This window comes from Vulpes vulpes, chromosome 9, assembly GCF_048418805.1.
Source record: "Vulpes vulpes isolate BD-2025 chromosome 9, VulVul3, whole genome shotgun sequence".
Lineage (NCBI taxonomy): Eukaryota > Metazoa > Chordata > Mammalia > Carnivora > Canidae > Vulpes > Vulpes vulpes.
Window position 1 is genome coordinate 57,101,036 of NC_132788.1, and position 26,842 is coordinate 57,127,877.

Sequence of the window (26,842 nt, forward strand, 5' to 3'; positions counted from 1 at the left end):
ATTTTATATTTCTATTGTATTAAGGTTTTCCTTTTTACTCGTGGATTTTTTAAAAAAGATTTCATTTATTTATTCATGAGAGACACACACACAAAGAGAGAGAGAGGCAGAGACACAGGCAGAGGGAGAAGCAGGCTCCCTGAAGGGAGCCTGATGTGGGACTCGATCCCGGGACTCCAGGATCAGGCCCTGGGCTGAAGGCAGGCACTAAACCACTGAGCCAGCTGGGGATCCCGTTACTTGTGGATTTTATTTCTCCCCCCAACCCAGCTTTATTGAGATATAATTGACCTATGATATTGGGAAAATTTAAGTATACAATGTGGTGATTTGATTTACATGTGTATTGTGAGGTGATTACTACAGTAATGCGTCCACCACTGGCACATAGTTGCCATTTTTTGTTGTTTGTGGTGAGAACATGTTAAGATTTACTCTCTTAGCAACTTTCAAGTACATGATACAGTATGTATCATGTAGGTGCTGTCCTGTGTGTTAGATCACCAGAACTTAGGTGGATGCAAGCTTGTACATTTACCTACCGTCTCCCTGGAGACCCCGCCCCCCCAAGAGTCTCTGGCAACCCCCAAACTACTCTGTTCCTTGAATTTGGCTTTTTTTTTTAATTCCACATATAAGTGAGATCACACAGTATTTTTCTTTCTCTGTCGTAGTTTGCTTAGCATAAGACCCACAAGGTCCATCCATGTTCGTGAAAATGGCAGGATTTCCTTTTTTATGGCTGAACAATATTCCATTATATATTTATGTATATATGTGTATGTGATATACCATTCATCCATCAGTGCATGCTTAGGTTGTTTGCATGTCTTGGCTATTGCAAATAATGCGGTAAACTTAGAGGTACAGATATCTTTTTGAGATTGTGCTTTAATTTCTTTCAGATATATATCCCAGAAGTGGAATTGCTGGACCATATGGGAGTTCTGTTTTTAATTTTGGAGGATCTTCCATACTTTTATCCACAGTGGGCTGCACCAATTTACATTTCCATCAACAGTGTACAGGGTTCCCTTTTCTCCACAACCTCGCCAACACTTGTTATCTCTTGTCTTTTGAATATTAGCCTCCCTTGCAGATGTGAGGTCACATCTCATTGCAGTTTTGCTTTGCATTTCTCTGGTGATGAGTGATGCTGAGCATCTTTCCACATACCTGTTGACCATTTATATGTCCTTGGAAAAATGTCTATTTTAGTCCTTTGCCCATTTTTAAACAAAATTTTTTGCTGTCGAATTGTATGAGTTCCTTATATATTTTGCATATTAATCCCTTATCAGTATGTGGTTTGCTGATAACTCTCCCATTTTGTAGGTTGCCTCTTCATTTTGTTGATGGTTTCTTTTGCTGTACAGAGGCTTTTTAGTTTGGTGTAATCCCCCGCTTGTTGATTTTTGCTTTTGTTGCTTGTATTTTGGTGTCTCCCCAAAACTCATTGTCAAGACTAATGTTGAGGAGCTTTTCCCCTGTGTTTTCTTCTAGGAGTTGTGCAGTTTCAGGTCTTACATCTAAGTTTTTAATCCACTTTGAGTTGATTTTTGTATATGGTGTAAGGGTCCAATTTCATTCTTCTGTGGATTTTACTTTTGAAAACAGTTCTCTTTATCCTAAAATCATTTTCCTCGGTTTTCCTTTAATACCACCTTTAGATTTGGAATTTATTTTTGTGTGTGGTGTCCCAACCTCATATATTCAGTCCTTCTCACACTGAGATTGAAAGCCATCTTTATCGTATACTAAGTTCCCATGTGTACATAGTTCTGTTTCTAAATTCTGTTGTTCAGTGAAGGGACAAGCTGCCTAGGTGATCTCCTTCTCTCTTTAATTATTAGACTTTAAAATATGCTCTTTTTCTTTTCAGAGTTTTTCTTGGGTATTCTCAGACAATTTTGGATGAATTTTAGAATCAGCTTGATAAGTTTCATGATAAAGTATGTTGGGACTTTGTATTGCCTTGAAGTTGTAGATTAAATGGAAGAGAATAGATGTCTTCAAGGTACTGAATCTTTGTGTCCAGACACAAGGGGTAGATTTTTAATAAAATATACTGTTATATCTATTAGACAATTTTTTTTCTTCATGTGGATTTAGCATGTTTATGATGGATTTATTTCTAGGTTTGTTTCTGTTTTGAATGAGATTTTAATTATCTTTTCTATTTAATTGTTACTCTGATATAGGAAAGCCACTTAACTGAATATCTTGATTTTGTTTTTGGCCATGTTATCATCATCATCATCATCATCGTATCTATTATTAGTTAATAGTTATTAGTGAATAATAGTTATCATTATTATTATAACTATTATACCTTAGTATTCACTTAAATATTGTGTTAGTTTTTATTCCTTTGGATTTTCTAAAAAAGATGAAACCATAACATCTACAAAGAATGCCTATCATCTCTTTGTTTCTAATATTTCTACTGCCTTTTTTTCTTGCTTTATTACATCTGCTAGTATCTCTAGGACGATACTAAACAGTGTCAGGCATTTTTGTCACATTTCTGACTTCATGGGACATGTGTCTAGTGTTTCACCATTGAGTGTGATATTTGCTACTTGTGTCTGGTAGATTATTGTTGTCAAGAACAGTTTTTGTTCCTCCTGGTACAGCCTTCAGGTTGTTACTGAAACGTATTTTCCCTCTTTTACAGAGGGGGACTTAAAACTTAGAAAAGTTCAATAACTTGAAATGCCCACTCAGCAAATGAAGCTGATGATTCTTAGTGAGCTGTCACTCTTTTCCTGGAACCTTGCAGGCTGCTGACATCCATTGGTGGATTTGCTGCTCCTCAGCTCTTCTAGGTCATGTGAACTGCTCAAGGACATTTAGAGGTCTTTGTAGGTTTCAGCAGTTATACAGCTACAGATCCTCATAGTAGAGAAGGACACTGAGTCTTTAGAGAGAAGAAATGTCTATACATGGTAGCACTAAGATGTGGTCCCAGCCTCAAAGTTATTCCATTATACTTTGCTGTCTCCTCAGCATAGGTGTAGGTACTCCAGGTGAGCTTTACCTTTGTTTTGGTTTTTAAGATTTTTTATTAAGGGATACTAGTTACAATGTTATATTAGGTGTACAAGATATCAATTCAACAATACTATCCATTGTTCAGTTCTCACCACAGTAAATGTAGTCACCATATACTGTTATTACAGCATTATTGACTATATTCCCTACGCTGTACTTTTCATCTTCATTTATTTCATAACCAGAAGTTTGTATCTCATAATCCTCTTTATTATTTCACTTATCCCTCTACCACCTCCCCTCTGGCAACCAGCAGCTTGTTGTCTGTATTTAAGTCTGTTTTCTTTTTTTTTTTTTGTTCTTTTTTTTGTTTTGTCTTGTTTTTTACATTCCACACTTAAATAAAATCATATAGTATGTTTTCCTTTGTCTGACTTATTCCACTTAGCATAATACCCTCTAGCTCCATCCATGTTGTTGCAGGTGGCAAGATCTCATTCTATTCTTAGGGCTAAGTAATATTTCATTGTATATATGTGCCACATCTTCTTTATCCATTCATTTATAGATGCACACATGGTGCCATCATACCTTGGCTGTTATAAATAATGCTGCATCAACAGAGGAGTGCAGGTATCTTTTCAAATTAGCATCTTGTTTTCTTTAGGTAAATGCTAGTGAAATTACTGGATCATAGGGTATTTCGTTTTTTTTTGTGGAATCTCTCCATACTGTTTTCCACAGTGGCTGTCCCAGTTTGCATTCCCACCAACATGCATGAGGGTTCCCTTTTTTCCACATCTTCACTAACACTTGCTGTTTCTTGTGTTTTTCTTTTTATATATTAGCTATTCTGACATGTGTAAGGTGATGTCTCATTGTGATTTTGACTTGCCTTTGCCAAGATAGTAATTAGATAATTACTAATACTGAGCACCTTTTTATGTGTCTCTTGGCCTAGAGGTGCTTTATCTTTGCATGTCATTTTTTTTTAGACCTCAGAAACAAATGGTTGCGTTAATTATACTCATTTTCTGGCACCTTGCATGTTATTATCTCTGTAAGACTCTCTCTTGTTTTATTTCTGTATTTATTCCCTTTAATTTCTTTTCCCCATTGCCAACCTCTGCCCCACCAGAGGCAACTGCTCTCTTCTGTTTAATTTGCATGTGTGTGTTTTTCACTTATGTGCAAAATGTGTGTTGTAATTTTGTGCACAGTGTTTTTAATTTGTTTAACTGATCTCACGTGGTTTCTTTCCCTCCACCCCAGTGTTTTTTGTGCTGTTCCATGTTGCTGTGTGTATATGTGTCCAGCTTCACATTGTTGTGTGTACATCTAGTCTGTTATTTTTGACAGTTGTGGAATCTTCCATGGAGGACATCCCAAATTCTATTCAGTCACTTCTCCACTGATGAACACCCACTTCCACAAATGATGCCAAAGTATTGGATCCTTGTAGTGGTTGCATTATGGGCCTGGGTGGAGACTTCCCTGGAATGCACAGCTAGGAGCAAAGCCACTGGGTCCAGGATGATGTGTAAGCTTAATTTGTCAGCAATGTGTGTCAGCAATGCCTTATCTCTTTCCAGACTGGCTGTCCAGTGACCACTTCCATCCCCAGGGCATGAGGGTTCCCACCTGTGCCTGGCATGTACCCCCACATGAGGGTTCCCACATGTGCATGGCATGTATCATGCCATGTGCCTGGCATGATTTTCTGTATCAGAAAAATCTTTCTGATTTTTCCTAAACAGGTATTTTACTTTGGGTTTGTTTTTTTATGTTAATTTTCAGGAGATCATTATGTTTTCTCAATGGCAGTTCTTTGCCAGTTTTAGGCATTCCAGAAATGTTTCCTAACCTGTCAGCAATCTTCTATATGTCCATGGGGTTCTTTGTTATACAGAGAATTTTAATTTCAAGGTGGGCAAATCCATCTGTTTTTTTTAAGCTGTGGTCTGTGCCTTTCAGTTTTAAGACGTTCCACTACCCTGCCTTTTCCTGCTCTCCCAGCCACAAATATTTTCTCCACTAACTTTCCTAGGTGAAGTTTTTTTCTGTATTTTTTTTAAAGAGAGAGAGAGTACTAGTGAATGTGGTAGGAGTGGGGGGCAAAAGGAGATGAAAAGAGAGAATCTCAAGTAGACTTTCTGCTGAGCTCGATTTCATGACCCTGAGATCATGACCTGAGCTGAAATCAAGAGTCAGATGCTCAACCCACTGAGCCACCCAAGTGCCCCTCCTAGATGAGTTTTAAACTTCTCTCCCTGCTGTTGCTTATGCCTTGTCCTGTCTTGGTGTCTTAGGTCAGGTTCCTTATAAGCAGAGCCTGAGGGGGGCCTGGGTGGCTCAGTCAGTTAAATATCTGCCTTTGTTTGGTTCAGGTCATGATTCTGGGGTCCTGGGATCAAGCCCCCGCATTGGGCTCCCTGCTCAGTGGGGAGTCTGCTTCTCCCTCTTCCACTGTCCCTCCCCCCCACTCATGTACTCCCACGTGCATGTGCTTTATCTCAAAAATAAATAAATAAAATCTTAAAAAAAAAAAAAAAGCAGCAGAGCCAGGTTTTGTGCCTGTGGTGGTTCATTTGGAGAACCTGCCCGGGGAGGGGGCAGGGAAGGAGCTTGCCAATGTCCCAATCCCACAGGGAACTCTGGAGCGTGAGTGGCCCCACACACTGTCCCCTTTGAGGGAGCGCTTTTCTATGCTTCCCACCCCCACCAGTCATTGATTGGCCATTCTTCTCCCAGCCTCCTCCCCCATGGGGTAGACTTAACCTCATTGGCAACTCTCCGAAGTGAACAGCTAGCTGCCACCCTGCATAGCAGTGGGGGTGAGTGAGTCACCTTTCCAGTAATGGGGGTCTGGACAGCACCAGCAGCATCCGCTACATTTGCCGACTCTGGAAATCTGGGAACAAAGTGCCTCCTCTAAGGGTGGTGACTCTGTCTGTGTTGCCACCCACAGTCTCCACGAAGGATCTGATTGAGACGTGCTGTGCAGCCGGACAGCAGTGGGCCATCGACAATGACGAGTGCCTGGAAATCCCTGAGAGCGGTGCTGAGGGTGACGCCTGCAGGTAGGGTGAGCACCCTGGAACAAGCAGAGCTGTCCCTTTGCCTTTTTCCAGATCCCTGCTTGCTTTAGCCCATGGGCCCCGACAGTGCAAGGTGAGAACATGCTTCACCTGCCTGCCTCCAGGTGCCCGTGGGCACTTGGTGATGGCTGCTGTGAGCCCTCTGGCCAGGCTTTCCCCCGCTGTGGAGAGCCCAGGACTGGCTGTAGGAATGAAGTGGCCATGCACATCTGTAGCTGGACAGAGGAGCATACTTAAAAGAGTGCACAATTTGGAACAAGTGTTAAGGGACGTGGTCACCTGCGAACAATTAGGTGCTTCGCCCACTGTATATTGTGGTTGCTGCTTGGCAGTGCTCAGCTCACATCAGATTTTCCTCTTTAACTTTGAACTAGGAGCCTTCAGCCCTATTTCTTTCCCCACTCTGCTGCCCTGGGGTCTCCAAAAGGCTGGCCCCTAACTGTCCTCGGCTGTCTCTGTTGATTGATTCTCTGACTTTCATGTTCTCAGCAAAGGTGTGGTTTGTACCCTTGCCCCTTCTGTGCCAGGCCCCTGAAGATGTCTTGGTCAGCCATTTACAAATCTCTCCTTTTTCCCAGGAATGCCTTCTTTTCCAACCTCCTTATTTTTCTAGATAAGGAGGATAAGGTTCAGAGAGGTGATATGGTTCACAAAGCCACACAGCTCCCTGGGAGCATGGCCAGAATTAGAACCCATGGTTCCTAATGTCTAGTGCAGCATGCTTCCCTTAGAGACATTTAAATTCTAAACTTCTCCCTTTCCCTTCCCTTTTATCATATCACCAATTTGGGGGCTACTTAGGAGTTGGAGCATACATTGATCAGGAGTTTTGAGCTTGGTGGCCCTGAGGGGTGCTTGGATCCCTCTTATGATGGGAAACTCACTACTTCATAGATAGGCAGTTCCAACACTGAAGAGCTCCCACTGAGACATGCCCTTTCTCAAGTGAGGCTGAACTCCACCTCCCTGTGACGCCCCTCTTTGTGTGCTGGCTCATCAGCTACTTCTGCCCAGGGCAGCCCTACAGATACTGGGTGGCATGGCCAGGGAGCCTGGAGGCTGCTCTCCTGCAGGCTGAGCCGCCCTGTGCATCCTGGGTTTGAGTCTCCCTGTCTGTCTCAGCCCTCTGGGGGCCTCAGAATGCTGACCCCCTCCCACACTGGTCAGGGATGGACGGTGTGGAGTCCAGAGGGCCCCAGACCTGAGGGTTCCTGGTTTAACTCAGAAACAGAACCCACATTCTTTGGCGGGAGATGTGCTGGGTTTGCCGATGCCCCTATCAGCAGCACAAGCCTGGCTTGCAGCAGACCTCCAGCAGGGGCTTCCTTCTCTGAGTCTCAGTTTCCTCTTCTGTGAAATGGGACAGGTTATCCCTCCTGGAGGAGTCCCAGGCACTCGGGTGGGGCTGAGGCACACCTCTGTTGCAGGACAGCCCAGAAGCACTGCTGTGTGTCCTACTTGAAGGAGAAGAGCTGCATGGCTGGCGTCATGGGGGCCAAGGAGGGCGAGGCCTGTGGGGCTGAGGACAATGACACCTGTGGCGTCTCCTTGTACAAGGCAAGCCTGATGTGGCATCTGTAGCCTGGGGGTGAGGTCCTCGAGGGCTGAGGGGATGGGGAGGGGGGGGTGGTTAGACTCCTTGTGGGACTCCTCTGTGGGGAGTGACACTCTTGCCTGGTTTGGGGGGTTCTTCATCTGCATAGAAACACCATCAGCTATTATAGTGACCCGTTAATTCAGGAAATGTTTGTTGAACACCAGCGTGTCCTGGGCTGCTTTATGTACTAAGGAGGCAGGAATGAATAACATGTGAAAAGTCCTGCCCTCACGGGGCTTTCTCTTTCTGGTTTTTGGTGGTGTTGGGGTTTTTTTTTTAGTTTGTTTTTGTTTTTATTTTGTATCCAGTTTATTTCACTTAGCATCCTATCCTCAGGTCATCCATGTTGTAGCATGTGTTAGACGGCCTTCCCTTTTCAAGGCTCAATACCGATCCATCGTATAGCTGTAACACATTTCGTTTATGGCACTTGGGCTGCTTCTGGGTCTTGCCCGGTGTGAATAATGCTGCTGTGAATGGGGGGCGAAGAAGAGCCTCTCCCTTGAGGACAGACAGTATTTCCACTTCTGCTGTGCTGGCTAGAACCTAGTCCGGTGGCCATACCCAGCTTCCAGGGAGGCTGGGGAATGCTGTCTTTATTCTGGAGAGGTCACACACCTGCTGAAAATCAGGAGGAAGGGAAAACAGACCTCGCGGATGGACAGCTGGCTGTCAGCAGCAGGGAACCAGCGCACACGAAGACAGTCCAACAGTTTCAGGAGAAACCACGAAAGGAGATGTTTGGAGTAGGCTGGGGGGCGGGTAGATGAAGAACCAGTGTCTCAAGCCTGGGTGCCTGGGACACGGACCTCTGGAGGAGGGTGCCATTTGGGAGATTTGGACTTGAGTTTTTGTCATGTCAGGATCTGTTTCTCGTGAACACTGATATTGGGAAAAGGACTTTGGGGACAAGCAGGTTTAGCATTCCACTTGTGTGTCTGTCTGTTTGACCCTGGACCAGCCCTCTTTTCTGAGCCTCAGCTTCTCCATCTGTATAAAAAGGGGATGATAATACACATCTTATGGGGTGCTTGTGAGAATCAGAGATAATGGAAACTCCCTATGTGTTAAGTGCATAGTGGGTCTTGACTAAGTGGCAGTGCCCAGCATTGGGAAGTGCAGGTCTAGAGTGTCTGTGAGCTGTTGCTCTGTGACGCACCAGCTCAAAGCCTGCTGGCTTATGACTCGTTTAACCCATGAGTCAGGGTGGGTTTGCTGACCTCGGCTGCTCTGGCAGGGTTTGCTCACCTGTTTCCCACAAGCTGATGGCTCTCCTGACACTGGATAGTCTAGAAAACGGACTCCTCTCTGTTCCATGTGGTCTCTCCACCTCCAATAGCCTGAGGCTGTTATTCAGTGTGTGGCTGGGTTCCAACACAAGGGGTAGAAGAGTGCAAGGCCTTTTGAGGTCTCAGCTCAAAACTAGCACACTGGCACTTCTCTCTCATCCTCCTGGCCAAAGCAAGGCATGAGGCCCCATCCAGAGGTTGGGAAAGAGATGCTTTCTTTTGAAAGGAGGAACTGAACTATTACATCACAAAGATGGTAGAACAGTGAACAGTGAAATATTGGGGCTGTTGTTACAATCAGTCTACTATAGTCGTTTAAACAAATTAAATATTTTATTCTTGGAGGTAGACAGTCTGGGACAGGGGGTACTCAGGCTTCTGTTTCTCTGCTCAGTCATCTTTAGCTGTAGCTTCCATCTTCACAGTTACCTCATGATCCCAGATAGCTGCTAGGGTTCCAGCCATCACATTGGTTTCAAAAAGGAGGAAGGAGAAGAGCAAAAGAGATATATTTCCAAGTTGATTCACCCCCAGTTTAAAGCTCCCTGAAAGCATCACCCAGTGATGTCACTCCTATCTCTAACTTCAAAGGAAATTCTGTCTTTTTAGGTGGCCTGAGTAGAATTGGGTTCTGCTAATAAATTTTGGTAGGGGGCTGGTTAATGGATGTGTCTGGGAGTTAGTGTGTAGTCCTTTTCCCAGTGGCCATTTATTAATCACTGCAAAAAACCTTGCATTAGCCCTCCTTTGAGCCACGCATGGGAAGTGGAAACCGATGACCCCTCTGTCCTGGGACGGCACGCACAGGGTGGAAGAAACGAGACAAGAATGGATTCATTCCCAATTGCCAGCTCCTCCCGAGCCTGGCCCTGGGCTGTGTCCTGGGGGCCCTGAGTGCATCCCACGGGCTCACAGGCCGCGGGAAGGCAGACGGGCTCTGAGGGGCCAGAGTACGGGCAGTGATGGCGTGTGTCTCTCCAGCAATGCTGTGACTGCTGTGGCCTGGGACTTCGTGTGCGGGCTGAGGGCCACTCATGCGAGTCTAACCCCAACCTGGGCTACCCCTGCAACCACGTCATGCTCTCCTGCTGTGAAGGTGAAGACCCCCTCATTGTGCCCGAGGTCCGCCGGCCTCCGGAGCCCGAAGCTGCACCTCGGAGAGGTGAGTGCTGCTCCCCAGGGGCAGAGCATATGGGCCGGTTGAGTGAGGGGCAGAGAGAGCTTTTGGGGCTTCTAGCCAAGGCTGGGTGCCCTCTTGCCTTCAGTGGGGACCCTGGGTCCACTGTCACCTGTGGCTAAGGCACGAGCCTGCTCTAAACAGAGTTCTTCTGTGGCCTCCAATGGTGGCCTCTGGCCTGTTACTTCTGAGATGGCGATCCCAGCCAGCCATGTGGGTGCCATCCATTCCACCCACTGAACCACCAACTCCCTACTGCCCTGCCACTCTCCACTCTGCCTCCCTCCCATGTCTTTGTTCACCTGCGCATCCACACATCTTCTTCCCCATCCACTCTTCTATCCAACCATCCACTTCATCATCCCCTGCACACCCTCCTGGCCCATTTCTCTATGCATTTATCCTACTATGCCATCCATTCCCGTCTCCTCATCTGTCCACTCACACATCCGTCCTTCCATCCATGTGTCTACCCACTGACCCACTCACCGACCTGCCCGCTTACCCATCCGTCCATCCATCCATCCATCCATCCATCCATCATCCTTTATCTGTCCATCTGCTCATGTATTCACCCACCCACCCACCAGGAAGCCTTTTACTCATCCATTTATTCATTTACCTTCCTTCATCCATCTGCCCTCCATCCCTGTCACCTGTGTCTTGAGGGATAAACCAAGATAGAGAATGCGTTCGGAAATGGTGCCTTGCCTGCCTGACCAGCCCCTTCAGGCCAGCACTGCCATTCTCCCTGTGTTCTCAGTGCTTGGCCCCTAAGAGTCCCTAGTAAATAACTGAATAAAAGGTGGGTTTTTTGGTGGCCTCCCCTTCACCACTATGAGCCCTGTGAGGGCTGATCAGGCCTGGGTCCTCTCCCCATGTGCCCCTGCCCAGAGCCTGCCCCCGGGCAGCCTTTGGCTATATGTGTGCCAGTGCGGAGCCTGGAGCCCGTGTTTGCTCCTGCCTGAGCAATCTTAAAGTTTCCAGCCCTCAGTGGAAGGGCTCCCCAGTCCTCCATATGCTCTGGTCACTGTTCCAGTTGCCATGTCCAGCTCCTGTCAGCCTAGCCAGGGATGTCTCCTGGACTCATGACCGTTAGCCTCCTTTGTGCCTGTGGGCCAAGAGGAGCCTGGTGAGGGTGTCCCAGTGAGTGCACAGAGACTCCGCTAAGAGGGACCAGCCAGCCTTACCAGGCTAGTGTGGAGACAGTTCTGTGTCCAGTCCAAAGGAAGTACCACCTGTTGGAGCTGGCTGGAGGGGCCTGCTTGAGCAGTGCTGGGAAGGTCTGGTTAGTACCCAGAAGGGTTTGGTTCACGGTATAGTCCGTGAGGAGGTTTGGCTCTAGGAGTCAGAGGTGGGGATGCGGCCCGGTAGGGTCCAGAGCCAAACGTGTGTGTTCCTCTCCTCCAATGGGGAACTGGTGGGTAACCTGGGCCTCAAGAGACATAAATGGTAGGGCCAAACTGACCTGGATTCCAGTCCTGCTCAGGTGACTGACCTTGGGCAAATCACTTTGCTTCTCTGAGCCTCCATTTTCCTTCTGCCAGGAGCATTGTATGAAGAGCATGCTGGGGGGAGGGTAGGCTGAGCATGAACCCTAGAAATGCTCCCCAGCCTGCAGCCTACTCAGCAGAGCCCTGGTCCATCTGTTGCCCACCTGCAGTGCCAGGTCTTCAGGCTGGACCACCAGCTGTCACGGCCCTGTCTGCATGAACCAGGCCAGGGCTGATTGGGCTGAGCACAGTGTAAACACCCTTGATGTGAAACATGTTTCTCAGATGTGACCTCATGTAGTTGGTGTCTTGGGGGGCCTGGCTCCTGGGGCCAGTGAGCAAAGCTGAAGTCCCATGCTGACTGGGAACATGAAAGGCTGCAGCACCCCCTTACCCATTCCATTACTGATATATGAAGAGCCTCCAAGGCACCTCAGCCCCAGAAGCCTTCTCTGCCACTCCCACCTGCTCCCCACTGCAGCGCCGGCAGGCTGGAGAGACCTAGTGCTGCCCAGGGTAACGTGGCTGTGGAAGGCCCAAGTGAGAGCTCAGATCCCCATCTGACAGAGCACATGTCTGGGGTCCTTTTTGTTGCTAGGGATGGTCCTCCCAGATGTCACTGAGATCAGGGGTCTAGATCCAGTTCAACACTTTAGCCAAAGCTTCCTGAGGAGTGTTATGGGCCTGGCCCTGGCATATTGCAGGGCATAAAGACTTGGACCTGGCTCTCATGGGTTCATTCTTATTGCTGAGGTCTGTTTGTTCATCTGTCCATTCATCCATGCATCCATCCATCTACCCACCTACCTATCCTTCCATTCATCCATCCTTCCATTCATCATCTGTCATCCATCCATCCATCCATCCATTCATTCACCATTCAAACATCCCTTCATTCATCATCTATCATCCCTATCTCCCTTCCTCCATCCATCCATCTGTATCTATCCATCCATCCATCCATCCATCCATTATTCATCTACCTCATTCATCATCTATCATCCATTCATCAATCCATCCATTCATCTATCCATCCATTCATCCATCCATCATCTGTCCATTCATCCACCATTCATTCATCCCTTCATTCATCATCTGTGATCCATCCCTCCCTCCCCACTCCATGCATCCATCTGTCCATCCATTCATCCATCCATCCATCCATCCATCCATCATTCATTCCCTTATCCCTCCATTCATCACCTATCACCCATCTAACCATCCATCCATCCATCCATCCATCCATCTACCTTTGTCCATCTGTGCTCTTAGGTGGGCACACAGAAGGTTCTCATGAGGACCTTTACTGATTTCCTGGAGGCCTATAGTGTCAGCCACCTGCTGGGGCCAACCCGTGTCCCATCATGAGCACTGAACCCCACTCTAGTTTCAGAGACAGAGTTGGCGAACCGGGAGGCCCTATCCCTGGGCACAGAGACTGAGCTGCCCAACAGCCTACCTGGGGATGATCAGGATGAGTGCCTGCTCCTCCCAGGGGAGCTGTGCCAGCATCTCTGCATCAACACCGTGGGTTCCTACCACTGTGCCTGCTTTCCTGGCTTCTCACTGCAGGACGATGGCCGTACCTGCCGCCCAGGTAAGGGCCCAGATGGCTGGGCAGGGGCTGATCTTGCCCATGGAGCATGGTGTTCCTGTGATGGACACAATGGTCTGCTTCCCCTCCTGTTACCCAACACTCTGGAGCTTATAAGAACTGGAGGCCCCTAACAGTGGGATTTGTAAGGCCAGGCAGACAGGTTGAAACCATTTGCTCCATCTGAAGCTCCCATCTGTGTGGGCAGCCTCAGCATCCCACCCTAGAGCCCAGTGCAGGGCCAGGACCCAGGCTACAGAGGCCCCCATCGACCCAAGTCAGTCTGTATCCCCAGCAGTAGGCCCGAGGTGGTCAACCTTCAATAGGCAACCTAGGAAGCTGCCTCGTTCCCTGGTCTGGGAGGCTCTCTGCCTGCCGGCTGTCCAGGAATAAATACATTTTTAGTCTAGAAACTCACTCCTCTCCTTCCACTCCTCCTCCGCTTCAGTAGCTGCAAGAGAGATCTTGCCTGGGGTATGTTGCTTTCTGAGCCTCAATTTCCTCTCGTGTGAAATGGGTAGGAGGGAATTAAACAAGGCATGGTGCCCAGGGTGTAGGAAGAGCCTGAAGCCAGGCTGAAGGCATGAGCTGTCCCCCTTCTATCTACTCTGTCCATGACAGAAAGTGACCCCCCACAGCCAGAGGCTGCAGAGGAGTCTGCATTGAAACCAGAGTCCTCCCAGGTGGCCTCCAACACCATCATGCTACCAGTGCCACAACCCAACACCTGCAAAGGTAACCTGGGCCCTGGGGTGGCTCTGGACTGCCTGGTGGGGGGCTCCTCAGTGCTGGGCATGTGCAAGATGGCCTCCTTCTGCTTCGGGGATTTGGTTGGTCTCACCTGTCTGAGGTCAGGAATTGAGAATGTAGCTGAGGAGGTGAGGTTGTAGGTGAGGGGAGCTAGGGTGTGATCTCAAGCAAGTCAGTTAGCAGCTTTTCATCTCAGTTCCTATAACACTGAGCGAATAGAATCCTTGCTTGAGAAACTGTCTTGGAGCCTGCGCGCAGTAGTGCGTGGAAAGTCCTCTTTCTTGGTCCTTCTGTCTCTGCATCCTTTCTCTCCCCCCTGCTCTGTCTTCTCTGTCCCCTCCTCTCCATCAGCACTGTCACTCCAGGGAGGGGTTTGGTGTCCGAGTGGTGATGGTGATGGGAGGCCCTGAGCATTGCCCCTGACACCAGCCGATTTACCAAGGGTCCTTGTGGAAAGGACCTGTGGCCGGGTTCCTTTGCTCCCAGGCCCTCTGCCTACAGGCTGGAGCAGGGCTGACAAGCCTGCTGGTCTCTGATCTCTGTGTGGTTTTTTCCCCCAGACAATGGGCCCTGCAAGCAGGTGTGCAGTGTCATTGGGGACACAGCTATGTGCTCCTGCTTTCCTGGCTATGCCATCATGGCGGATGGTGTGTCCTGTGAAGGTGAGTACCACAGGGGCCGCTCTCATACCTGTGCAAACCTGAGCTGGCCTGTGCTGGGAGCCCCAGAGCAGAGACGGGGCAAATAGAATGAGGTGGATGTGTTCTGAGTGTGAAACTTAACTGAGTTAGTAAGGGAGTGTTTTTGGCTGCTGTGACACAGAGCATCAAATAGAGGAGCTGAAACAGCTCTTTCCTCTCATGTTACCTGTTACTATGTACAGGTGTGCACTTGCCATCCAGGTGTGCACACAGGCTGGCCAGGGCTTTTCAGGCCACTTCTATCTTGTTTTTCTACCATTCTCGAGAGCAGAGCTTCTCAAACTTCAGTGTCCCACAGAGTCACCTGGAGGCCTGGTGACAGCATGGATCCTGAGAATTCCACAGAATCCCCAGAGATCTTGACCCAGTAGGGCTGGGGTAGGGCCCGAGAATTTGTGTTTCTGACAAGTCCCTGGACCGTGCTCTGGCTAGCCCTGTCTGTGTGGCTGAAATTGGTTTGTGGCCACCTTGTCCTTGTTCGAGCCACGTACAGAAGAGAAAGAGAGAGGTGACGCCCTGTTGTTGTAAGGCAGGACCCAGGAGTGACGTTCATCCCTCCCACTTTTCTCTGATGGGGAGCAAGGCTGGGTAGTAGGTGCCCCAGTTGGATGGCACGTGCTTGGTTCTATTACTGAAACCACAGAAGGGGCAGTAGATGTTGGTAATTCAGGGTCATAGAGGGAACAAAAGCATGTCCCTTTCATATCTGCAGTCCTGCTAGGACCAGGTCCTGTCCTGGTGGGACTTCCGTGTAGCACGGCCTGCCACTATGAAGTGCGGGCATTGGATCTGGCACCTGCTGGGGTGCTTCCCAAGCGAATGACACCTTGAGAACAACCCAAGAGACCTCAAGACTATACCTTCTCATGTCTGGAGGCAGGACAAGCATGGAGCATGGAGATGGTCTAGGAAATGCTTTAGTTCAGGTTCAAGTTGAGATACGACCTCAGTGGGTGTCCAGGGGTAAAACAGTTAAGTCTATCTGAGAAAATATGCACATCCCTATCAGAAACTGAAACCCACATCCAGCCCCTTGGCTGGGACTGTGTTGTGATGTGCACAAAAACCATCCACATGCCCAGAGAGGGCGGGAGACTGACCCAGAGTACACAGCATGGCGGTGACTGGCCCACCTTTCTCCCAGGTGGGGGGAGCAGATCTCAGGTGCCCTCTGGATTTCCCTTCGCTTCCATCAAGGCCCTGAAAATGTGAGGAATGCATCTCTCCTGGTTGGGCATCTTTTGGTCAGGGTGTCCGTGTCTCTCCAGGCCTCTGCAGGACCCCTGGCAGTAATGGCTGTGGGGTCCAGACCAGACGTTGCAGATAGTGTTCTAAGAGGGCAGCCTGCCCTGCAGGGAAATCCTGCTGGACTCTACCCTGTTAAATAATTGAAGAAGTTACACAACCATGAAAACTCAAGAACTTTTTAAAAAATGACCAGATTTCAGATTTTTCTTTGAACTTCTGCCCACAAGGGGTTCACAGTCCTGGTCCCCACCTAGACAGACCACAGGCCCCACAGTGCCCCAATGACTGCTTTTCCTGTGGATGTTGCCAGCCTGGTCCCCTACGCACTTAAATTTCAAATCCCTGCTGTTGCGTGGCTCCCTTGGCTGCCCGGGGAGGTGGGAATGCCTCCAGAGCTGGGTGGGAGATGGCCCCTGATCCCACCCTGCTGTGTGACCCTGGCCAGGCTGCCTGTCCTCTCTGAGACTCACCTCACACCTGTCCTTCCTGGGGTTCTGGCTCTGACATCTTTGGACTGTATAAACTCCAACTTGGGCCTGAAGCCCAGAGGTACGGCTGGTGCCCTAGGAGGCCCCGGGCAGGTCCCTGCCCTTCTCTGGGTCTCAGTTTCCCTCTCTGTCCCTGAATGCTCCAGGACAGGCCATGCCCTTCTAATGGCACTTCTGTTTTTCCTCCTGCGGCTGTCACTAGACCAAGACGAGTGCCTCATGGGCACTCATGATTGTAGCCTGCGACAGTTCTGTGTGAACACCTTGGGATCCTTCTACTGTGTCAGCCACACGGTGCTCTGTGCCAAGGGCTTTATTCTCAACAGGCACCGGAAGTGCGTGGGTAAGCGAGAGCCCCTGCCTGCCGCCACCGTCACGGCTCTCTGCTCTGCTCCACGCCAAGCCGCCACACTGTGGCCACATGCTAAAGGGCCTGCCCTTTGCATATGAGCTCTCAGCACCGCCAGCACCCACTCCTGCTCTGTGTCATGCCCTACATGTCCTGGTGTCCTGTTCCGCTTCTTCACCGATACCACCGGGAGGCTGCTTTCCCCAGGGACGTATGTGCCTGAGAGTCAGAAAACTAATTGATGTATGACTTGGCTGGGTCGCTGAAGTGAGGAGGTCATGTGAGCAGGCAGCAGATAGAGTCCATGGGGTCTGGAGACAGGGAGGCCTGGGTTTGAAGCAGGACCCCCTAGTAACCCTGTGGCCTTGGACAAAGGCCTCCCCTTCTCCACACCTCAGTTTCATTATCTGTAAAAAAGGAGGTGTTGATCCTCCTTTGGAGATGATGTGACCTGTATATGGGATAGCACAGGGCCTGGGGCACAGTAAGCATGTGATGTCAGCTGCTGAGATTATCCTTAGGTGCAACTGGAATCCCCTCCAGAGGTGAATGGATGGAGCTGGGGTCAGGCTGACCCAGCATTGCACCCCGACTCGGTGTTCATTTGCTGTGTGACCCTGAACAGTGGCGCTCCATCCCTGAGCCTGCTCCTCGCCTCTAACGTTGGGGTCAGTGGGGCCCAGCTCCTGGCCTGAGCATGGATGGGGCCGGTGCTTGGTACCAGCCCTTCCCTCCTGCCTCCTGGTGCACAGTGGCCTGGGGGCTGGGGCTTTAGGTGTGCCCCCCGGGCAGTGAGGAGGGCACACTTGATGCTCTCCCATGGCTCAGCGGTCTGATGTTTTCATGGAGGAAACCGGATGGTCCTCAACAGAGAGATAGACCCAAAGTAGCAGGGACTCAGGGCAGACTGTTGGAAATGCTCCAGCAGAGACACAAGCAAAGGGAGGCGTCATTCCAGCCTGGGGCATCTGGACACACTCCCCGTAGAAGGTGGCATTTGCATTGGTCTCCAGGGACGGATGGGACTTGGAAATCGGGAAGGGCATGCAGGGTGGAAGGAACTGCTCGAACAAAAGTGTGGAGGGAGGAACAGCGCAGAGTGTATCCAGGGCACGTGATCAGAGCCCCGTCTGTCTTCTGTGTGCTTGGGGACCATGTCCAGTCTGGACATGTTCTCTTCCTCACCCTCCGCTGCCGCTGGGCAGACGAGCCCACGGTGCTGGGCTGAGGGGCGGCTGCAGACATGTTTGCCCCTGGCCTCCAGCTGTCGGCACAACATGCGCCCTCCTGAACGTGCTTGTCAGTGGCTGGGCAGCTCTTCCTGTCTGGGTCGTGTCTGTATGTGTACGTCTGGGAAGGCAGGTCCTGCCTGGGCCTGCGAGCACCCCTCCCGGGACGCCCTCGCCATGCCCGGGTGTGCAGGCTCCCCCGGTGGCCCGGATAGAAGCCCTCACACTGAAAGGGGTCACCAGGCAGACAGAAAACAGGTTCTGGGATTCAAAGAGCAATGGTGTATTTCATTCAGCAAAATTTATGAGCTCACATTCTCGTTCTTTCATGTCTCCCTCCTTGTTCTTTCTGTACAGACGCACCAGTGTCTCCTCTCCTCCCTCCTGCTCCACTGACATGCTCATTTTATCATCTGTTAGCGCTTGTTCTCCACCCCACTTCTTCATGCACAGATGAGTACCCATGTCTTCTGCAGTTCATCTGTTAGCTCCAGACATAGTTATGAACCCCGGCTGGTGAGTTGGGGGACTCACACCTGCATGAAGAGTGTGCCCCCCTGCAGCCAGACTGCCTGGGTCCAATCCTAGTTCTGCAACTTTCTAGTTGCAAGACTTTAGATGAGTAAGTTAGCCTCTCAGCCTGTTTCCCCATCTGTGAAATGACAGAGGAGTAACACTCGTCTTTGTCATTGCGGAGATGGAGTTAGAATTCCCCAGTATTTGATGTCACTGTTAAAATTCAACAAATGTGTCACACTGAGGCAGCCTGCATAGGTAGTGAGCTCCCTGTCATTAGAGGTATGTAAGCCAAAGTGGGATAGGGTGGAGCCAAGTCCTGAAGACTTCTAACGGATGTGTGACTTCTGCTATTTGTCTTTTGTGTCCTGCCCCTTGGGGACCATATAGGCCATGGGAAAAGTGTTCCAAGTGGGGTGTTCTGCTAGATGATGGGAAGGAAGTAGCTCCGGGTTCTGCAGCCCATCCTGCAGCAGCGTGGAAAGGGCACAGCTCTGGGCTGCGTGCTCTGCGTTCCCCTCTGGCTGCTGCCTGTGCAGTTATATCACTTCATTTGTGAAATAGCATCATACACTCCTGACCCCTGGTGACCCTCAGGTAGTGTCCGCTGCTGTTATTTATTCCAGTGACTCCTCCCAGGCTATTGGGGTTGTGGAGCTGTGGCCTCTCTGGGGTCATGGGTATGCCTCTCCCTGTCACACCATCCTGTGAATCTTTGTCTTGCACAGCCAAGCCTTCCTAGGAACCTGCTGGCCCGAAACTCTCCCTTTCCACCACCCCACTCCCCCACCAAGTCAGGGTCAGGCTGGCCTGTATGCTGTTCGGTCACCTGTGATTTGGGGGGCCTTTCCCCAGCCATGTGCTCCCCCTGCACCTGGTCTCCGTCATCCTCCTAGACGTAGCTACATGTCCCTGCCCCTGAGAAGCGACTCTGATAGTGCGGGGCGCAGAGACTCAGCTTTTCTCCCCCACATCTCCACCTTCGCTGTCCCGTCCCTGTTCCAGGCGGGCAGCTCCCTGAGGGCGGGCGCTGTGGCCGACACCCCGCGTGGCCAGCTGGGCCTGGCTCGGAACAGGTGCTAGTTACCGTGTGTCTAAGGGCTGACTGCACCGGTGGAGGATTGCGGTGCCTCCCGCCAGGTGGAGCGCGGCGGCGGCCGGCACTGGGCTGGTCATCCTTAGCACCAGGCCCGGGGCGGGTACTGGTGAACTCTCCGGTTCTCCTGCCCCCCGCTTCTCTCACCTTTGCAGGCCTCTCCCCTTCCCAGTTGCTCATCTCAGTCAGCTCTTGGCTTCTTCTGTCTGTCGCTTATCCCCTAGGGGACCTCCGCCGCTGACCACTCCCCAGTTAGCATGCTCCCCCCACCCCCGTGAACTCACACGCGTGCCTGGCTGCCTCTTGACACACACTCGGTGTGTCCACAGGGTTCCCAGCCTTTCCTGCCAGCCTCACTCCCATCCCAGGTGCTGGCGCCCTGCCTGTTCAACTGCTCAGCCAGGAAGCTCTGCACACCTCTTGGTTCCTCTTTACCACTCACGTCTGGCTCATCCATCACTGGATCCTGTGGGTTCCACCTTCACAACATTTCCAGAGCTGGACTGCTTCTCCTCGCCTCCATGGGGGGTGGTCCGAGCCCTGTCATACATCTCCTGTCCTAACAGCCTCCATGCTCACCGCTAGGGTATCCACACTCAGCCAGGGAACCCTGTCACAAATGAGTCAGACCATTTCTGTCCTCTGCTGGAACCGTCTATGGCTCCCCCCTCCCTCTGCATCCACACTCTCTTCTCTTCTCTCCCCTGCAGCCACACCCCCTCCCGGGCAGTTCTTGAGTCTGCCGGGCAGACTCAGTCCTCAGAGTCCTAGTATCCGTTGTGTCCTATGCCGGGAGTATCTGCTTGACTCATCCTGTCACCCCCTCAAATGCTTGCTCAAATGTCCTCCTGTCTGAGGATCCCTCCCTGACCTCCCTGCTGCGCCTCTGTATTCCTCATTCCCTTCACACTGCTCTGTTTTTTCCCACAGCACTCATGACCACCACCCTCCCAACTTTATGTTTATTTTTCTGTCGGGCCTCCGGCAGGGATCTGTCTGTCTTGTTCACCGATGGATGTATTCCAGTGCCAAGAACAATGCTTGTTGGCACAGCAGACGCTCGATAAATCTTTGTTGAATGAATGGATGCATAGACAGGTGGACATCAACCACGTGTGGCTCTCTGGGTGGTGAGCACCTTGAGACCCTGAGGGCAAGGATGGCTGTGCCAGGCCCAGGTCCTGGCACCACCCTGCAGCCCCTGATGCCCCGCTTTCCCTGCAGACATCAACGAGTGTGTGACGGACCTGCACTCGTGCAGCCGGGGCGAGCACTGCGTCAACACAGTGGGTTCCTTCCGCTGCTACCAGGCCCTCACCTGTGAGCCTGGCTATGCCCTCAAGGATGGCGAGTGCACAGGTGAGGTGGGAAGCTGGAGGTCCCGCCCCTGATGTGCCAGGCCTCTTGCCCTGCCCCCCACCCCCCGCCCCACCCTGACCCCACCTCCTATCCCACCCTGACCTAGCCTGTCCCTGCCTCCTGCCCCACCCTCACCCCGCCTCCTATCCCACCCTGACCTAGCCAGTCCCATCTGTACCCTGCCCCTTGACCTGCCCCTGGCCTGACCAGAGCTTTCTGCCTCCGGCAAGCTCCAAGCACTTGGGTTTCTTGCCTGTGGGAAGACCCCACAGATGACGGTGTTTGGGGCAGAGTGGGGTGTCTGAGGCTGGTGGGACTTAGTGTGCTTTTGGCTTTGCTACCTTTGCTGGCATCTGGGTGCCAAGTTACTCCCTCGCCTTACCTCAGTTCCCATTGTACACTGGGGTGGAGCCCCACAGAAGGATCACTGGAAAATTCTAGCCTCCTAAGAAGAGGGAGAATTTTCATCAAACCATTTCAACAGATACTTCCTGAGCTGCTTTAATGTTCCTGGCAGGGTTCTGGATGGCAGGATATGGGCTGGGGTGCAGTGTCCTTGTCCCCGACCTCCTGATGAGGGAGACGGGGGGCCACACAAGCAAACGGAGGGCAGGAGTGGCTGGGCTGTGACTGGACTTCAGGCGGGGCCTCCAGAGAGGCTCTCCATGGAGGTGATGTCATCCGGACCCTCATGATGGGAAGCTCTGGGGAAGGGGTCTCCAGGCAGAGGGAACAGCAAGTGTGAGGCCTTTCAGGAGAGCAGAGATCTTGGCGTGGTCAAAGAACAGAGAGTCTCGGGTACAAGCAGGCTGGGAGTGTGGAACGAGGGCCCAAGGTGGCAGGCCCATTAAGGAGGAGAGTTGGAGTCTTTCACGTGTGAAGGTGAGCATTTCGGAGTTTTTTTTTTTTTACTAAAAATGTCCAAAAGAATGTCACCCAAGAGGTAAGATCTGGGGTGCTGGATTGTGGTAAACTTCGGAAACCAGGGATGAGAATTGGCCAGGAGGCTGGGCATGAGCTCAGGGAGGTGGATTAGCAAGCTCCACACTGGGCCCTGAGCTGGGGGCGGAGGAGAGGTGAACCCAGTCCCCTCAGCACACACATGTGTGCACACAGATCCGGGGCCAGCCCCCATCTGAGAACCCTGACACCCGGGGAGGGGAGGGGCACCTGTGCCCTGGACGTGTCCCACGACCCCTGCCGCTGTCATCTCAGGGTGCTGCCTGCCTCCTTCTTAGACCAGAGCAGCTGCAGACGGGCTTCCATCTCAGGCATCAGGTGGTCTCTGGACGGAGGCCATACTGGTCCCAGTTTGGCTGCTTAGAACCCAGCACAGGGCTCCCTGGACACTGGGCTGCCCTGGAAAAATGGTGGAAGCCTTGGCAAACAGACGGGGTGGACAGAGGGAAGAAGGCCAGGTGGGAGGACTGCAGGCAAATGGACACACAGGCCTTGGTCCGACAGTCAGCACAACTGAGTGATCTCCGCCATGCCGCTAATGCTGAGTGTCACCTTTCTGCATCCTGTCTCTGTTTCCCCATTGGTAAGAAAGACCTGGTGTGCCTGCTGCAGGAAGCCTGAGGGAAGGTGTGTTGCAAGTACTTTGTAGACACAGAGGTCAGGGGCCCTCCGTGACTTGCTCAGTGCCACACAGCTGCTGGCGGACAGCGGTGCCATCAAGGCCCAGCAGCTCCAGCCTCAGCACACCTCCCGAGAAGCCTGGACACATGCCCTTGGGGATTTGGGCACGCATCCTCGGTCCTACCTGCCCTGGGAGCACAGACCCTGAAGCAGGCCACCTGGGTGCTGGTCCCAACCCAGTGCCCCCTGAGCCATTGGCTGTGTTTGTGCCTCAGTGTCCTAGCACCTGCTTCCTGGGGTTGTTGGAAGTATTAGGTCCATAAATCCATGTCTGAGAACTTGGGACGGTGCCTGGTACCACGGAGGAGCTCAGGCGCTGTGGTGATGGCATTGCTGCTACTGACACAGTCACCACAGTGACGTTGCTCTGCCGGCCTCCCGTGTTGGAGAAGACCTACCCAGCCCTCAAGGTCATGGTGGGGCCGTGTGGGCAGGGGCCTGCCCAGTGGCCCCTGACACCCCACCTCTGTGTGGCAGATGTGGACGAGTGTGAGCTGGGCACGCACAACTGCCAGGTGGGCTTCACGTGCCAGAACACCAAGGGCTCCTTCTACTGCCAGGCACGGCAGCGCTGCATGGAGGGCTTCCTGCAAGACCCCGAGGGCAACTGCGTGGGTGAGCAGGGTCCGAGGGGCTGTGGCCGCTGGCCTGGGGTGGGGGCTCGGGGAGGACTCGATGGGGCCTGGCTTGGTGGTCTTGCCCTGGCCCAGCCTTAGCATCCCTACTTGTGAATGGACACATCAGTGCCTGGCCCCCGGAGGCACTGGTGAACCAAAACTCTTGCTATCCTGAGCCACCTGACCTCGCCTGAGCTCCTCCTCTTGTGGCCTCAGTTTACCTGTCTGTGGGATCAGGCTGTATGTGTGAATGTGTATGAGTTTTTTAACCTAGCTAGCAGTAAGGAATGTGTTTATACCTTGACCTGTGACACACGGACACAGCTGGAACACACAGTCCACAAAATGTGACCCTACCACACATAATACTAACATTTCTCTTTGCAAAGAACGTTAGTGAGACATGTGGGGTTGATTTTGTGCCTTGTTCATGGCCTAAGAGGTCGCAGGTGGTGGCCTAATTGTCCTTGCGTGGATCTGAGATCTCACACTCTCCCCACCTCTTTTCACTCCAGCGGAGCTGCTGGCCTGAGGCCCCAGCTTCCCCAGGGCTGCCGGGCGCGTCTGGCCCAGGGGCAGGGAGCCAGAGGACTGACAGTGACCAAAGCAGGCGTGATCAAGGCTGCACTCAACCTTGTGTGGGGTGGAGGCGGGGGTGAAAGACGCAGGAGACGTGGGAAGGCAGGCAGGTGTGCAAGGCCAGCCGCTGGGCATGGGCAGAAACAAGGTATTGTCAGAGTGTAGGTGTTGGCACACACCCTTCCCGCAGGAGGGCACTTGTGGGACGGGCATCTCCGTCTGGCAGGGGAGATGCTTTGGGATGAGAGGGGCAATGGCTTTACCTGAAGCCCTTCGCAAGACTCTCTGGGGGTCCCTCTAGCCATTCTGGGAGCTGGAGCTGTTTCCAGGGCGTCCCCTTTAACAGCTCCTCACTGTGTGATCTTGGCAGTGTCACAGGGACACCTCAGGGCTGCGGGCACAAGAAGGGCCCTCGATCGGCCCCGGGATACCCGGCCAGGGTCAGGGAAATGTGAGGAGGGGCCTGCCTGACTGCCAGCAGTTCCTCTGTGATTCATTTATCGACAGCTTTTCAGAGCACCTACTGTATGCATGGTTCCAGAGGTCAGGGAGTCATAGCACTTTTTTATTTTATTTTATTTTATTATTTTTATTTTATTATTTATTTTATTTTATTTATTTATTTTGTTTTATTTTACTTAGATTTTATTTATTTATCCTTGAGCGACAGAGAGAGAGAGAGAGAGAGAGGCAGAGACATAGGCAGAGGGAGAAGCAGGCTCCCCTTGGGGAACCTGATGCAGGATTCGATCCCAGGACCCCGGGGTCACAACATGAGCCAAAGGCAGACGCTCAACCACTGAGCCACCCAGGGACCCCAGTTATAGTACTTTAATGACACATTTTGGAGGAGGGAGGACTAAGAAAATACATTTATAGAAGTAGCAGTTATTCAAATGTACTTTGATAAATAATAAACAAGTAGGGGATAAAGTCTTAAGTGGGGGGGCACTCATCTACCTGGAATGGTTGGGGCCTCCCTGAGGAGGTGACATTGGGGCAGGGACCTGAGGAAGAGAGGGAGCCAGCCATGAACATATCAGAGGGCAGGGTGTGCCGGAGAAAGGGCGACAGCATGTGCCAAGGCCCTGGGGTGGGCTGGGGCATTATGGGATGATGAGGGGGCCAGTGAGGCTGTGGCAAAGTGTGAGGGAGAGATGGAGGATGAGCTTGACAGATTGGTGGGAGGAGCCAGAGCAGGGGCATGATTTACAGTAATTAACCTAGAACTCGCTCTAAGTTCTAGGGGAGCCACTTCCTTCAGCCACTTCATCAGAGCAGCTGTGAGAATTGTAGGAAGAGCTTGGCAGGTGCTTAGGTTCTTGGAGGAGATGGTGCTGGGGCCATAGAAGACAGGAGTGGGACAGCCTGATCATGCGGGCCTGCCCAAGGCTGGTCTGGATGCCCAAACCGGCCACCCCCACCCACCACCCACCCCCCTGGTGTGGAGCTCCAAAGCCAGGAGCTGGGGAGGGACCGTGCCGGGCTCCCCTTCACCTACATTGCTTCTGCAGACGTCAACGAGTGCACGTCGCTGTCCGAGCCGTGTCGGTCAGGCTTCAGCTGCATCAACACTGTGGGCTCCTACACGTGCCAGAGGAACCCCCTGCTCTGTGGGCACGGCTATCACGCCAACCAGGACGGGACCAAGTGTGTGGGTGAGGCCAGCCACCTCCCTGCCTGCCTTTTATCCAGCCTTGGGCTTCACGGGTTCCTCTGCCTGTGGGAGGCCCTTGCGGAGGGAGAGCCTAGGCCTCAGGGTGCCCTGCTCGCCTCCCCTGGCAGACGTGAACGAGTGTGAGACGGGTGTGCACCAGTGCGGCGAGGGGCAGGTGTGCCACAACCTCCCTGGCTCCTACCGCTGTGACTGCAAAGCTGGCTTCCAGAGGGACGCCTTCGGCCGGGCCTGTATCGGTAGGTGGGCGCTGGTGGCCGGGACTCCTCTTGGGGTCCACCTGCCCCTGGCCAGCCCTCAGGCCTCCTCCTCTTTCCTGCTGGCCCTGTCCTCTGCTTGCCCTGCCGGCGTTCGGCCTGACTGCCCTCCAGTGTCCCGTCTAGCCATGCCTCTTTGCTCTGCTCTCCCCTTGCTTCTCTCGGCCACCATCCCGTCACCCTTCTTCCCTCTTGCCGTGTCTGCCCAAGCATCTGTCTCTGCCTCTGGCCTCCTTCTGACACTCTGGCCACCATTCCCCTCTGCCTCTGGTGTCTTGGCCTCTCCCCTTCCTTGTCCAGGCTCCTCCCTGCTGTTCCTTCTGGGTTTCTGTGTCCCTGTCCTTGCCCAGCCCCCTCTTCTCCCCGGGGCGGGGTGGGGGAGCTGGCTCTCAGGCCACTTGTGCCCTCCATGCGGGCCACCCACCCTCTGCCTGCCGCCCACCCACAGACGTGAACGAGTGCTGGACCTCACCAGGCCGACTGTGCCAGCACACGTGTGAAAACACACTGGGCTCCTACCGCTGCTCCTGTGCCTCAGGCTTCCTCCTGGCTGCGGATGGCAAGCACTGTGAAGGTACTGCGCACCCCGACTTCTGACCCCGCACAGACGGACGCACCATGTAAAGTCCAGAGCCTTGCCCAGCCCCTAGCTTCGTGCCCGGTGCTGCCAGTCTAGGGTGACCCAAAGTTCTTGGTCTTCCAGATCCTAGAAACTTAGATATCTGTAAAATCTGCTGGGTTTGCATGTTACCATAGATTTAAACTCTTAGAAAAACACACTGTGAGTTAAACCAAGCCTGTGAAAGGGCTGGACCCTGCCTACAGGTCAGGGGGTAGGTGAGGGAAGGGGATGTGGGTCTCCAGCCCTGCCCAGCCTGGAGGCACTCTCCTTACATCCCTCCTGGGGAGGGGAGTCCTCTGAGACCCCTGAGCTGGCCCTCCGGGGGACAGTACCAGCCCAGGGGCAGGGCAGTGTGACTGGGTCCAGCTGCATCAGAGGGCGTTTGGTGGCCTCCCGGAACAGACCACGTTACGTTCACTTGCTCGTCTGTGTTCTGATCCCCTGGGAGCCCCTCCTCCAGGCCAGGCTGGGTG

The 26,842-nt window shown here is 52.1% G+C and overlaps 1 protein-coding gene across 4 annotated transcripts in view; it reads left to right on the forward strand.

Moving 5' to 3' along the window:
- The window catches only part of FBLN2 (fibulin 2), an 86,418-nt gene that overhangs the window by 50,271 nt on the left and 9,305 nt on the right, over window positions 1-26,842 (forward strand). For 2 of the 4 annotated variants that reach the window (XM_072720205.1, XM_072720209.1), the window contains 12 exons: window positions 5,963-6,074; window positions 7,520-7,649; window positions 9,960-10,140; window positions 13,036-13,245; window positions 13,864-13,977; window positions 14,553-14,654; window positions 16,632-16,772; window positions 20,844-20,978; window positions 23,097-23,234; window positions 25,330-25,473; window positions 25,601-25,729; window positions 26,196-26,321. In XM_072720205.1, coding sequence (XP_072576306.1) covers window positions 5,963-6,074; window positions 7,520-7,649; window positions 9,960-10,140; window positions 13,036-13,245; window positions 13,864-13,977; window positions 14,553-14,654; window positions 16,632-16,772; window positions 20,844-20,978; window positions 23,097-23,234; window positions 25,330-25,473; window positions 25,601-25,729; window positions 26,196-26,321 — 1,662 coding nt within the window. The remainder of the gene's footprint in view (window positions 1-5,962; window positions 6,075-7,519; window positions 7,650-9,959; window positions 10,141-13,035; window positions 13,246-13,863; window positions 13,978-14,552; window positions 14,655-16,631; window positions 16,773-20,843; window positions 20,979-23,096; window positions 23,235-25,329; window positions 25,474-25,600; window positions 25,730-26,195; window positions 26,322-26,842) is intronic. The other 2 variants (XM_072720206.1, XM_072720208.1) reach the window with 1 other exon arrangement.